General features: G+C 40.8%; 1 protein-coding gene across 4 annotated transcripts in view; it reads left to right on the plus strand.

Annotated features, from left to right (window-relative positions):
- Positions 1 to 14,487, plus strand: part of DIAPH2 (diaphanous related formin 2) — a 952,586-nt gene that overhangs the window by 702,290 nt on the left and 235,809 nt on the right. For all 4 annotated transcript variants that reach the window (XM_075836589.1, XM_075836591.1, XM_075836588.1 and 1 more), the window contains one exon: positions 12,649 to 12,813. In XM_075836589.1, the coding sequence (XP_075692704.1) occupies positions 12,649 to 12,813 (165 nt within the window). The remainder of the gene's footprint in view (positions 1 to 12,648; positions 12,814 to 14,487) is intronic.

Below are 14,487 nucleotides of genomic sequence, written 5' to 3' on the forward strand. Positions count from 1 at the left end.
TGAAAAATTAAGGAGACTCTACAGGGCATACTATTTATGCCATTGATGTGGCTGCTATATACCCATTTAAAGGGCCAGCTCTGTATGGCTCCACTTTTCTTCCTCAGGGTCATTATGGACCAGTGTCAGACTTTCGTTACTCCACTTGCATTTTAGTGGTTGCAAAGAGAAGAGAGGAGAATTGGTCGCAGCCCTCTTGCACCCGACCGAGTGCCACTCGGCCCGTTTTCAAGGCATTCGAGTGGCACTTGTTAGTTTTCACGGGCATATTTTCTTTAGTGGCTAAATCGGGTCCATGAAAACGGACCCGAATCTCCGTGGAAAGATAGAACATGTCCTATCTGTCCATGGATCACCGACGGGTATCGGCGGCACACGCAGTCATGTGCATTAGAGCTAAAGGTAATTCTACTCTACATGGTTACTGGGGGGGCAAATGGGTATTGGGTCCTTCTATCTTTGGTTTGGTGACCTTGCTAGTGTTATTTCAATTGTGTAAAGGATCTGCCAGACACAGCTTCTGTGTCGATGCCCCTGGTTAATCAGCCTGCATCTGTGCCTAGGTTTGCTGGAGTGACTCGATCTGCTACCACTCAGGCTGGTAGGCTGAGGAGTGGGAGAACCTATCACAGCCTGGCCAGACGGTTCAAGCTCCTGCCCTTGGTCTATGTATACCTTCATTTGCTTCTTGTCTTTGCCTGTGATTCTCTCTTGTTTCCTGGCTCTGCTGCTCTTGCTATTACTATTGACCTCAGCTTCATATTGACCCTGGCTTACTGACTACTCTCCTGCTCTGCGTTTGGTACCTCGTATACTCCTGGTTTGACTCGGCTCGTTCACTACTCTTGTTGCTCACGGTGTTGCCGTAGGCAACTGCCCCATTTCCCTTAGCTTCTGTGTACCCTTGTCTGTTTGTCTCTCGTGCACGTATTGAGCGTAGGGACCGTCTCCCAGTTGTACGCCGTCGCCTAGGACGGGCCGTGCAAGTAGGCAGGGACTGAGTGGCGGGTAGATTAGGGCTCACCTGTCTGTCTCCCTACCCCGTCATTACAAATTTATTTTGTTTTCTTTATGTGGACCATTCTCCTTTATAGGCAGCCACATAGACTGGAAACTGTTCCAATTCCCTTATGAAAAACGATTTGTAACATGTAGTCAACCAATGCGGCTGATTTGAGGCCCCTGGAGAGAAAGGGCCTAGCCAAGTTAACTGAATCTATTGTTTTAATGGGCAGTGAGAACCTGTGCAAGTCCTATGTGAACAAAAAAAGCATGTGAAGAACTAACTCAAGGATCAGGGACAGGAGGTGAGGGGCGAATAAGAATCAAGCTCTTCTGTTCCAGGTGGGCAGGGGATGGTTGTGTTAACCAGCAACAGAAAAAGAACCATTTAAAATGTTTGCTTTGCCCGGCAGATTCCCTGTCCTACTGAAGAATCCATACAGGTATAGTAACATGGTCTGTCAATAGGATTCATCACTTACAATTATTATTTTCACTTTTATTTGCCAAAAAGTTCAAAAAATTCAGATTTCTTTATATTTTTTAAAAAAATGTTCAGTTTCAAAATATCACGGTAAAGTTTGCAGTCTTCAAGGCAGTTTATACGATGCAGCCACCGAGTGAAGACCAACATGCCGCCGAAGTCATAGATGCTGGACATAATGTCATCTTTCGTTACCTCCGCGCAGAATAAATGTGCATAATAAATAGATCAAATTGAAAGTCAAGTCAATGCAGCATGAATGACTAATAACGTACAGGCCAAAATAGTCGACACACTTTGATCTTGACATCAGTGACTTAATTACATGAGACATATGTAAGAGTAGGGCTGTGTTGCAGCCATTAGTCTGAGACCATATGGTAAGAGCAATATGGCATGTCTGATTATACCTTATCAACTCAGTCACAAAAATGGCTTGCGTCGTTCCTTACTGTCATTGTACCGTGGAACAGATTTCTTTTTTAGCAGAGTCGTTTTCCTCCGAGTGAAATGATATCTCTTACGGTCTATTCTACTGTCAAACAGAGCACGTTCTTCCAGCGGAGGCTAAAATCAACTGTACTTAGAAAATCCCTTTGTATAAGGACAATGACACAAAAATGTAGATGGGATAATTGGATAATAATAGGTGTCTATATTTCCCTTGTGGACCATACACCCCCCCCCCCCCCACACACACACACCTCCAAACCATGAGGTCATTCTACATAGTCTCTAGTAGACCAGCCCAATATAACAGATTTGGGTCTAATAAAAGGCTTAAAAGGGAAATAACTTTCATGTTTAGGTTAGCTAATTATTCACCTTATCAGGGGCTGATCGAAGATGATCGAAGGATCGTTCAGTCAACAGCTATTTAAAGCGGTTGACTTTTGGCTTTGGACAATCCCTACCCTACCTGACAATTGGCTGATCACAAAATGTTCCCACTGCTGGAACCCCCAGCGATCAGCTGTAATCTGTGCGGAAACCTTACAGTAAGTGTTTAATTTCCCTGCAGTGCCGCCACAGGTGAAATTAAGCATTACACAGTGTCCATTCAAATCTGTAATGGCGCCTCCCCCGCCTGCCGCCGTGTAATCACCTCTTCCAGGCGTCTTCTGGCTGGTGCGCCGCTCCTCTCCTCGGGTCTCCGCTGCTAGAGGCCTCCTATGCCGCCGACACTCCTCTCCTGCTGCTTCTAGGGCACAGGGGTGCTAGAGGTAGTGGACACTGGCTTCTAGTCTAACGCCTGATTAGGAGATACATTTTTTGGGTGTACCTTCCAGCTCACATACCGTAGCTTAGAGCATCTCGTAGATGTCCTGATTAAAAGGAGATTGTCCTTCCGATAGATGCACTTTTAATTGAAGCTCCACTTTTGGTAACATTCCCTAAAGAGTAATCACAAGTTTAAAATCAGACTCTTTAAAAAAGATCTTCATTACTTGTTTTTACTTTTTCTTCAGTACATTTTTACTGCATTGCATTGAAGAAAACAAATTTGATGATACATGGAAACCACCAGCAAGCTGCTGCTGACCGATCTGTTGTCCTGGAGATTCTTATAATGTGACTCTATTTAGTAGTTTAAGAGCATAATGGGATCCTGCTGTGAAGGGGAAATCGGACCTTTTAGTTTATTCTTTTAATAAATCTGCAATTCAACCCATTAACACCATACACTAACATTAATACCCAATGTATAATGTATGGATATATTTCTCAGGCTTTTTTAGATGTTTATGTGTTGATAAACATCAAGTATTTGGACTGCCCTGAGTATTAAAATACCTACAATGGTTATAATTATAATTACTAAGTTATAATAAGATCCATTACCATCTGCTTGTTGGCAGTTTCCAGATGTTTTCTAGACCGCTCAGTAAAACGGAAGGATAAGTGAAAACTAGTAAAATAAAAAGAATTCAGATATATGGCAAATATGTTACATTTTGCATCTGCTGATCTGTGGGGTACAGGAATGAAGCTTTTAGACGCCAATTGGGTTCAGCTCTTCCCTACAGACCCCTCATTTCATAGGCCATTTAACTCTTTCTCTTCTTGATTGCTCAGCTTAGATGGAACATTGCCCAGAATTATCTCTTATAGCTGCATTAGGCTGGAGCGCAGCCAAATTGTGTTGCGTGTAGAAACTTAACAAGCCTGGAACATACAGGAGGATTTCAACATAAATAGGCAATTTTCAAATCTTTTTATATTTCTTTATTGTCCATGAAAATTTCCTTAGAAGTCGATAAATCTGCCAGGACCTTTATATACCAGCTTACCCAATGCTACTTGGTGCTTTGGGCACGTGGAGCGGAGCGATCAGCCAATGTTTGTTCACCTTGTCCTTTTTGTTGACTTTAACATGTATTTGGTTGTACACGATGGCGTGTGTTGGTTGTGATCCTTGGGCAAAAATTTGGTTGGGGCCCCCTTCCCTATAAGGGTATGTTCACACGTAGTCAACCAAAACGTCTGAAAATCCAGAGCTGTTTTCAAGGGAAAACAGACCCTGCTTTTCAGACGTTTTTTTTACCAACTCGCAATTTTCGCGCCGTTTTCGCGCCGTTTTTTACGTCCGTTTTTGGAGCTGTTTTCATTGGAGTCTATGAGAAAACAGCTCCAAAAACGTCTGAAAGAAGTGTCCTGCACTTCTTTTGTCGAGGCTGTATTTTTACGAGTCGTCGTTTGACAGCTGTCAAACGACGACGCGTAAATAACAGGTCGTCTGCACAGTACGTCGGCAAACCCATTCAAATGAATGGGCAGATGTTTGCCGACGTATTGGAGCCGTATTTTCAGACGTAAAACGAGGCATAATACGCCTCGTATACGTCTGAAATTTGGCCGTGTGAACATACCCTAACAGTGTCGCTGTCTTATAAGTTCAACCAGCCATACACTCGTTGCTGATGTTGACCGAATCCGCCAATAATCCAATGTTAATAAGAGCAGTCCAACTCCCCTCGTATGTCTGCTGTTGGGGAAAATGGAATTGGCCATGTTGTATTGTAAAGTTTGCTCCCCTGGAGGTGTCTGGCAGCCTCATATCTCTCCCTCCCTATGGCAATTTACATGAATACCTGGCCACTGGATTAATTGGAGCTCCGAACAAAGGAATTTCCGACTCCTATGTATTGCTGCTGTAAATATCGAAAACGTGCTTCAGGGAACTGTGAGTTGGAGGCCCCAAGGAGGTGGAGGCCAAAGGGCAGTTGCCCCTTTTGCCTTCCCAATAATCTGACCTTGAGCAGGTCTAAGCCATTTTTGTCTTTTCACCTACTGTGTTTCCTTATATAGAAAATGATAAAGTATGATCCCATAATAGAGCCCTTGCTAATTTGGGTAAATTTTTGATGTTTCGCTCATCTCCAGAGGGTTTATAGCAGGATACTTGCTTTATGATTCATTGAATTCTAGTAGTTTTGTGCTAGAAGGACCCTGGTACAACAGGACCAACATGAAGTTGACATCAAAAAGCAAAGGCAGTTATATATTACAAAATGCTTATTTTCTGTGCCCCCCGTTTTTTTTTTGTTTTTTTTCCAGAAAAGCCAGTTAATGGTCGAGTTTCCCCTATATTTCCTTTCATTGTCTTCACAGTCAATAAAATGTACCTGGCTGCTCTGTCCTATTGATGTATTCAGTGACATCATGCAACTGCAACCTCAGAAGAGCGCCACCTATAAGCCGGTTTCCATAATGTGGAGTATTACATCTTGGATGTATCAAAATAAGTATATTTTTTTAGTGTCGTATCTTTAGATAGAGACATAAGCTTCCTCCGGTCTCTGCTTCTCCTATATCTGTACCAAGTGATGCAGAAATGTCAGTGATATTAAGAACATTCTCATTTTAACTTTCGACTCGTAACCTCTAGACAGTAGAACAGATGTTCCTCATTTCAAGGGCTTCAGGGCATTAACACTGCACCCAGGTTGTAGACCGAGGAAAGTAAAAAATCACCATGTTTGTCAGTGAAATATGTTCTCATTTCAATTAAAGGCAATTTGTACTTGGTGAAATAGAACGACTGATTATTACAGATTTGTTAAATGGATGTGTAAAAAAAGAAAAAGCTGTCAATTTCCTTCCTCAAATTGTACTTCAAGATATATATACATGCACACAGATATAGCAGAGCTGTGTTGGCATTTGGCAGAGTGTTATTCATGGTTATACATAGGATTGCAGGGAAAAATATTGCATTATCTCATGTGGACAACCCCTCTCCATGTACCCTATTAGGGCATATGGATATTTACCCACTTGGTAACCCCTCTGACTCAAAGCGGAAACACACTTTGTCAGAGTGACTACGGCTCTGGCAGAATCATCTTGGGGAGATGGCCTGGCTGGCCACGGTTTCCCTTGGCAAAAGTTTTTTGCTACGGGTGCCAGAAGCCGGACACAATATGAAATCTGTGATGATACAAACCCTTTAAATCTTAAAATGTATTATCTATTTTCAAAGTTTGAAAAAACACATTTCTGATCCAATTTCAAGACCATTGTCTGTTAATGGACCTGAATTACATTGGGACGGATGGAAACAGAATTATTACAGCTACAAGACTTCATTCCCAACGAGGCATCTAGAGGAAAGAAGTTTTCAGCATAGATGAGGATTCTCTACAGTAAGAGCTAGGGGTGTCACAATACCATAATTTGGACTTTGATACCGATACTTTGTAGTATTGCAATTCTCAATACCAAAACGATACTGTGAGGCACGTGGTGTGATGAATTTTATACCTCTATGTGCCTCATATTAATAGTAATTAACCCCATCATGTTCCTCCGTCATAATGGACAATATTGAGTTAATGTGTGAAGTACATGATGGGGTTAATTACTATTAATGTAAGTCACATAGAGGTATATAATTCATAATACCTCATGTCTCACTCATAAATGGCGCTACAAATTTGTTGTTATGGTCGCGACGATACCGAATGTGTATATTTTATGTATTGATACTTTTTTATTTTAATATTTACTGTTAAAAAAAGTGCATATTTTTTTTATTTTTAAACCTTAATGTACTGGCCTATATCTATAAGCCAGTACATTAGCCTATGTACTGATAGTACAAGTTGTTAGGACATACCCAAGTGTGCCCTAACAACAGGAAATATAGTCAAGACAGCCCTGGGGTCCTTCATTGGACCCTGGGCTGTCTGCCCATATATGGTATGTCCTTTGATCGCATCACAGGGATTCCCTGTGAGATGATGCAGAGGGCATCCCCCTTTCTCATTTTCCGCTTGAATCCTGTGGTCAGCTTTGATATCAGCATTCAGGAGAATAGCGGCAGAGATGAGAGATTTCTCTGATCTCCGCCGTTAGAGCGGAGCTGCGGCTGTGTAATACAGCCATTTCCCCCCTCCCAACAACAAGTGTGAGCGCGCGGTCAGCTTGAGGTTATGCAGCCGGCGCTGCACTACTGAGCGGCGGTGCAGGCACTGAAGACAGAACATGGGGGTGTTTTGCAGCGCGCACGCCATGTTCTGTCTTCAGTGCCGCGCTCATTAGTGAAGCGCCGGCCGCATCACATCATGCTGACCGCACGCACACTTGTCAGGAGCGCGGCAATGGCTGTAATACACAGCCGCAGCCCTGATCTGACTACTTTCATGTATTGCAATCCTGAGCTGTGCGGCCGCAGAACTTAGTATCGAAATACATGAATTAACGGTATTGAACCGTTTGAAGATGCACGGCATCAAAATAGTATCGAACTTTCGATGCATCGTGCAACCCTAGTAACAGCAGTGAGTTTCTGGTCTTCTGCCATGTAGTGGGATGGTTGAGTGTGATGGCCTAAACTAAGCACCAGCAGGGGGCCCCATACTAATGATTGCTATAGGGCCCCCCTCTTTACACACCTCAATGTTTGGAGCCACGAAAGTTCGAGATTGTTAACTGAATAAAGGATGTGTATGTATATCTAGAATCTGCCCAAGATATTTAAGTTCTTCACTAGACCACAAGATTTTCAAAATGATATCAATATCTAAGGCCGAGTACATCTTCTGTGTCTTTTGGGAGGCAAAACTATATTTAAGTCCATAAAAGAGGTTCATAAAATGTCAACTAAGTAGATTTATCAGGCTTCTGGGATCGGGGATATTATACAGATTAGTGTCATAAAAAGGAGGAAAGCTTTTGAAGCTGCGCTGATTAATGCGATGATCGTTCCTCTAATGTTCTTTTACGCGGCTGAGATAAAGCAAATATTATATAAGGAGGAGATGGACTGAAGACCTCCAGGACGAGACCTGGTTATCCTCACTATTTACACCTAACACTTCTGCCTTTGTATTTTCCGGCTTTGTCTTGCATCCATTTTATTAGACTTTGTCATGATTAATTGTTCTTCCTGTAACATTAATTGTGTGAGCCGAGGAGTCACCAAACCTTCTCAGAAGTCTACGAGCCTACAAGGCATCTTCACCGAGCGTGTGGATTTCTAAGATGTTTTCATCTAATGTCTGTCTGCGAATGGAACATGGATTGGTTATGCCCCAGATTGGCAGTGGGTAGAGCAGCTTGCGGGGTATATACGGAATGGTGGAATAGTGTTTGCTGAGTTTTTCTCTGTGAATTTTCTTTTTCATGACTTGAAGGAACAGGAGATAACAGGGAAAGGAAAAAGTCCTTTTCTCCAGTGTTCGGTAAGAGGGGGATGTGAGGGGAAAATTGTGAAAGCTGTGAAGGAGCCGAACATAACACGTAAAATTTGGAAAATAGATATTATCCCTTTAGTAGCCATAATTAACATTTGCCTGCGATTTCGCCCATGTGCTGGTCAAATGGTTAGAACTGGTTGGTTTTTTTTTTGTTTCTTTTTAGCTTTTAAAGTATTTTTGTCTATTTTTTTTGTGACTAAAAGGGCTTTACTTTTTAATCATTCGTTACCAAATATACTTTACTTACTTTTTTTTTTTTTTTTTTTTTTTTTTAGAAACAATGGCCTTTTATTATGTTTAAGGGTATGTTCACACGGCAACGACAAATACGTCTGAAATTACGGAGCCGTTTTCAGGCAAAAACAGCTCCTGAATTTCAGACGTTTTGACAAGTGCACACATTTTTCGCGGCATCCATTACGGACGTAATTGGAGCTTTTTTCAATGGAGTCAATGAAAAACGTCTCCAATTACATCCCAAGAAGTGACATGCACTTCTTTGAGGCGGGCGTCTTTTTACGCGCCGTCTTTTGACAGCGACGCGTAAAAATACACCTCGTCTGCACAGAACACCGTAACACCCATTGAATTCAATGGGCAGATGTTTGCAGACGGTTTGGAGCCGTTTTTCGGGCGTAATTCGAGCCGTAAAACGCCTGAATTACGTCCGTCAATAGGGCGTGTGAACATACCCTTAGATGCCTATAGTTGCCATTGTCAACCTTTTAAAAAAAAATAATATACAACATGCCCTAGTGGGTAAATGCGTCGCGGGACATGGTTTCTTTTTATTATTATTATTATTATTATTTTATTTCTTTATTTTATTCTTGCTTTATTTTTTTTAATGATGTTTCCCTTAGAAGGTCAGAAAATATTTCACTTGAATTTTTCTAATTGAAATCACCGGCAGTACGCCTCCATCAGATTTCCAGCCCTTTTTGCTGGACATAACAGCCTAGTGAGCTGCGGTATTCTAATCAATACAAAACAAAACATATCTGAAATTTCCATTTCCATTAGTACACATTCCATTTCCATCCATTACAAATGAATCTGTTAGAAACAGAAGCCTTGATAATAGTCTAGGCAGATCCTAAAAAACAATCCCTAATAATTCATACAAATTGAAAGAAGCAAACAGCACAGTTGTATTATTGGGCCTCATGTATTCAATTTGGTAAGAACTTTTTGAGAAAAAGTTGCCTTGTTGCCCATAGTAACAGATCAGAGTACAGCTGAAATTACTATTTTTTATTTAAACTTCTTGGTAACAGACAGTGAATGGATAATTTGTTGCTGTGGATTCCACCGACACATTGTATCAGAGGCGGTTTTGATACACGAGATTCAGTGTGTGCAGCATTTCTATGTTTGCTTTACTGTTGGAAGATATAAATTTGTAACGTTCTCACAACAGCTGCCAAATAAATTGGAAATCCAGTAAACAGCTTTTATTTACTTCTCATTCATTCCCTTTGTCATCATTTTCCGGTTTATTGTGATAGATATTGCTGGGACCGCGGTAGATTAGAACATCAACGTTAACTACAACTTTACTACTAGAACCAACCTTGTCCGTCGACGGTTAAGAGACTTCTTATAAACTTTCCTCTGTTCAAAATTCTTATGAAAATCTTCAACTTCCATCCGAGTTTCTGGAGGAGAAAAAAATCATTTATGGAGCGAAAACAGATGGTGTTTCAGATTATTCCACAATTTGCATACCATGTGCTAAAAACATGTTTAAATTGTAGAAATATGTTCGTTATGCAAAGAGAGTGTTCAATATTAATAAGAGACATAGCAGGATGGTTACCTAGGGATATGTCGTTTGGTAAGGCACAAAAATAGACCTTTACCTTTCACCTTCCCGAATAATAGGAACAAAGGAGGTGACGTCTTTTTTACAGCACGAGCTGGTGGAGAGGCAGGTGACTCTGGGAAATATTTTTTTATTGGATGATGATCGATTCAAGGTTGACATTTAGATAACACGAGACGTATATTTCTATTTGTATAGGAACCGGATTGCAAAACAACCCGATGGTCGGTGATCAGATTCCATTGGGCAAATTTTTTCAACATATTGTTGAGTTTTGGCATCTTGAAGGAAATATTTGTGAGTTGATGGCTCCATTATAGTTTATAGACTGGCAAATTGTTATTAAATCTCTCATCGTTGCTGATCATGATCTTCCCAAAATTTAGAGTCATTGCCAAGCAACTTGGAAAAGAAGTTGATGCTCAATAGCCATATTGGATTAAGCATAATTTCTTCTTCGACCAAAGTAGTAGACAAGACGCTGGATGACTAGATCTGATGTGATACGTCCATCCAAGTGTGTAATATGAGGACTCAGCCAGGCTAGAGAAAGATAAAGAACTTCTAGTCTATGATCTCGACCACCACCGATTTCCGGAACTGAATTATAGAGAATTGAAACACCTTTTGTACTTCTCAGAGACTTCTGTTACTAGAAATCTGGAAGAGCATTCTGAGCAGACGGCCATCGAACTGAATGCCCCTTTACAGAAGAAAGTTGTGAATGATTTAATAGTCTTCATAGTTTCCCATAGAATAGTATTACCGGCAGCAGATATGGTCAGCATTGTGTACATTGTATCCGTCATGTATCACGATATTATAGAAGACACAGTTTAGATGAGATATTGGTCATTTGGAGAAAACATCGAATGGCAAAACTTCTTTATAAAATCTCTGCGGGTTTTTGAGCACTTAGTAGCCAGTTCCTTGAAGTTCTGCAGTTTATTATCCGGCTTAGTGTTTTACATTCCCTTTCTGGTTTTCTCTTGTACTTATTTTGTATCCAGTCATTTAGTGATTAAGATTTTCAATGACAAAGACCCAGTAGTGTGGACACTTTCTTACATAGAACGAGCTGAACATTTTCTATTTACAGTAAGAACATCCTGAACAGGTGAATAAAGCAGAAAACATTATATGTAATAACGAGAGTATAACTCTCAGATTTTCTATAACCTCCAAATTCTATAACCTATATTGAAATCATTTTCATTGTCATATGTTATTAGACTGTCTGTACTTGCATAGAATAACTGTTTAATGCATGGAAATAGTATCTATCTATCTATCTATCTATCTATCTATCTATCTATCTATCTATCTATCTATCTATCTATCTATCTATCTATCTATCTATCTATCTATCTATCTATCTCATATCTATCTCATATCTATCTATCTCATATCTATCTATCTATCTATCTATCTATCTATCTATCTATCTATCTATCTATCTATCTATCTATCTATCTATCTATCTATCTATCTATCTATCTATCTATCTATCTATCTATCTATCTATCTATCTGTCCTGTCCTGTCCTGTCCTGTCCTGTCCTGTCCTGTCCTGTCCTGTCCTGTCCTGTCTGTCATCTATATATCTATCTTATCTATATATCTATCTTATCTATCTACCTATCTTATCTATCTATCTATCTTATCTATCTATCTATCTTATCTATCTATCTATCTATCTTATCTATCTATCTATCTATCTTATCTATCTATCTATCTTATCTATCTATCTATCTATCTATCTATCTATCTATCTATCTATCTATCTATCTATCTATCTTCTATATATCTATCTTATCTTTCTATCTCATATCTATCTACCTATCTATCTATCTTATATTCGAAAAAGGTTTCAGCAGGCCAACAAGGTCCAGTGAAAAATCAGTAGTTTTATTAGCCCATGTTTAAAGCCAAGCAACATTTCAGTTTTAACTGAAAAAAGTTCCATGGTGGAACTGAGATGTCGCTTGGCTTTAACCATGGGTAAATATAACCACAGATTTTCTTACTGGACCCTGCTGAAGTGCTGTAACCTTTTTTCTTATATGGTATTTTGAGCTGTGGATTGAGCTGCTTCGGACCCACCACTTTATTACATGGCTGCTGTTTCAATTGAGTATTTTTTGTACCATCTATTATCTTAAATCGATCTATAAAAAAGAAAGCAGCATTGTGCATTCACAATGAGGGCACAAGCCAGTGGACCCCCAACCGGGCGTCCAACTTCACGATATGTAGTACAAGAATGGCAGCACTCCCATTCACCCATATGTGCAACGTTTCAGCCCACCACACTGGGACCTTGTACTATGTATTGTAAAGGTGGATGCTGGGCCTGGGTCCATGGGCTTTTATTTTTTTTAAAGAAATAGCTCATCATAGCTGCTTTATCACAGAGCACAAAAGTAACAGTCAAATGTCAAATTTCAACTCTGCTAAATCCAAGAATATGTTTCTAACTTACCATCTAACAAAAGAGCCATGATAGAAAAGGTCTGTATTCTCCATCTGAATCTTTATATAAATACATCAGATCCATATTACTTGGAAGAGACCGTGCAATGCTTGAGTTTGTACAAAACATTATGCTTTAAAAGGTTTTGCTTAACAAGTACTTACACCTTTGCAAAGAGTGCCCGGGAGCAGTACGAGAAGCTTTCCAACATGTACAACAACATGAACAAGCTCTACAATAACCTGGGAGAGTACTTCACCTTCGATCCCAAAGCAGTCAGTGTGGAAGAATTCTTCGGAGATCTTAGCAGCTTTCGCTCCCTCTTCTTGGTGAGTACCAGTTTCTTTACCGTTATCCTGTTTGTTGTGCGCACAAATTTCGAAAACCTTTTCTCCGCAAGAAAAATATGCTTTGTGTCCATTATCTATGTACACAGAGGTCCTGATGTATCCGTGTGGTGGCAATAAAACATGTTATAATGGTGCCAAAAAAAGCTTAGAACGTGTGTCCCATAGTTACTAATGCATGATACTACTCTAGCCATGAAATGTCCCATGAGACCATTCCCCCAAGTAGTTATTTTACAAGAACATGACCACAAGGGCTAGTTTGTAGCCATTATTTTCATGGACCTTCCCCAATTGGCACTTTAGGAGAGTCTTTAGTGTAATATTGCCTACCCAGCGTTCCCTGTAAGGGTATGTTCCCAAGCCCTATTTACAAACGTAATTCAGGCGGTTTAGCCCCGAATTACGTCCGAAAATACGGCTCCAAAGAGTCAAAAGACGGCGCGTAAGAAAGACACCCGCGTCAAGGAAGTGCCTGTCACTTCTTGAGACGTAATTGGAGCCGTTTTCCATTGACACCATGGAAAAACAGCTCCAATTACGTTCGTAATGGACACAGCGAAAAGCGCCTGCACTTGCCATTACGTCTGAAATTGCAGAGCTGTTTTCTCCTGAAAACAGCTCCGTGATTTCAGCCGTAACGGACGTGTACGTGTGAACATACCCTTACCATTGGGTTCATTGGAACCTGGTTAAGAATTCCCCGAATGACAGCACCAGTAAAACTTGTCAATTTTACAGTAGGAGTGGACTTATTTCTGCCTTCTCATAGAAAGTGCGGGGCAAGAATGATAAAATGCTTTTTTTCCCCCTTACACCAAGCTTTTTTGAGAAAGGAATGGAAGTTGGACTTCCATGGAGCAAGACAATTTTTAGAGGTTCCCCCATGGTAATAAGTTCGGGAAGCACTGATTTAATGGGTAGATATGCATGCCGGCTCAACTGTGTGTCCGGGTTCACACGTAAATACTGCAGATTTTCCGCAATGGATTTAGGTGCAGACAATCCACAGCATAATAAGGTAGCAGCAAATCGATTGATCAAATCTCAGCCACACGCTGCGTGAATAAGCGGCAAAAAAAACGCTCAGAAATTGACCTGCGGTGCAGTTTTTCACTCCGCATCATGTCAATTGTACTTGCATAATCACTGCTTTTTTGTTGCCGGTTTTCCCCATTGAATTCAATGGTGAGGTAAAAGCCGCAACATATAGCAGATGTTGCGATTTATGCGCTGGAAAATATGCGATTCCGTCGCAAAATTGCAATTCAGAATAAAAAAAATCATACTCATCCAGAATTCTGTGCTTCTTTGTCCAGGCCGGCCTCCTCAGATTAAGTTTCATCCCATGTGACTGCTGCAGCCAATCACAGCCTGCATCGATGACCTGGAATGAAACGTCATCCCAGGAGGCCAGGCTGCAGGACGGCAGAGGGACGTGTTGCCGTGGCTACAGATAAGTATGACGTTTTCCACAGCGGACATTCCGGACGAAAAAACTGCACCACAGTTTGGTGTGTTTTTTTCCGCCGGAATTCTCTGCGGCGACCAGGGCGGATACGCTGTGTACTTTTACACAGCGCATCTGCCCCGTGGGAACATACCCTATTAGGGCGTCTTGTAAGTGCCCTAATTTAAAGGGTCTTTCGAAGTGGC

The sequence above is a fragment of the Rhinoderma darwinii genome, chromosome 8, assembly GCF_050947455.1.
Source record: "Rhinoderma darwinii isolate aRhiDar2 chromosome 8, aRhiDar2.hap1, whole genome shotgun sequence".
Lineage (NCBI taxonomy): Eukaryota > Metazoa > Chordata > Amphibia > Anura > Rhinodermatidae > Rhinoderma > Rhinoderma darwinii.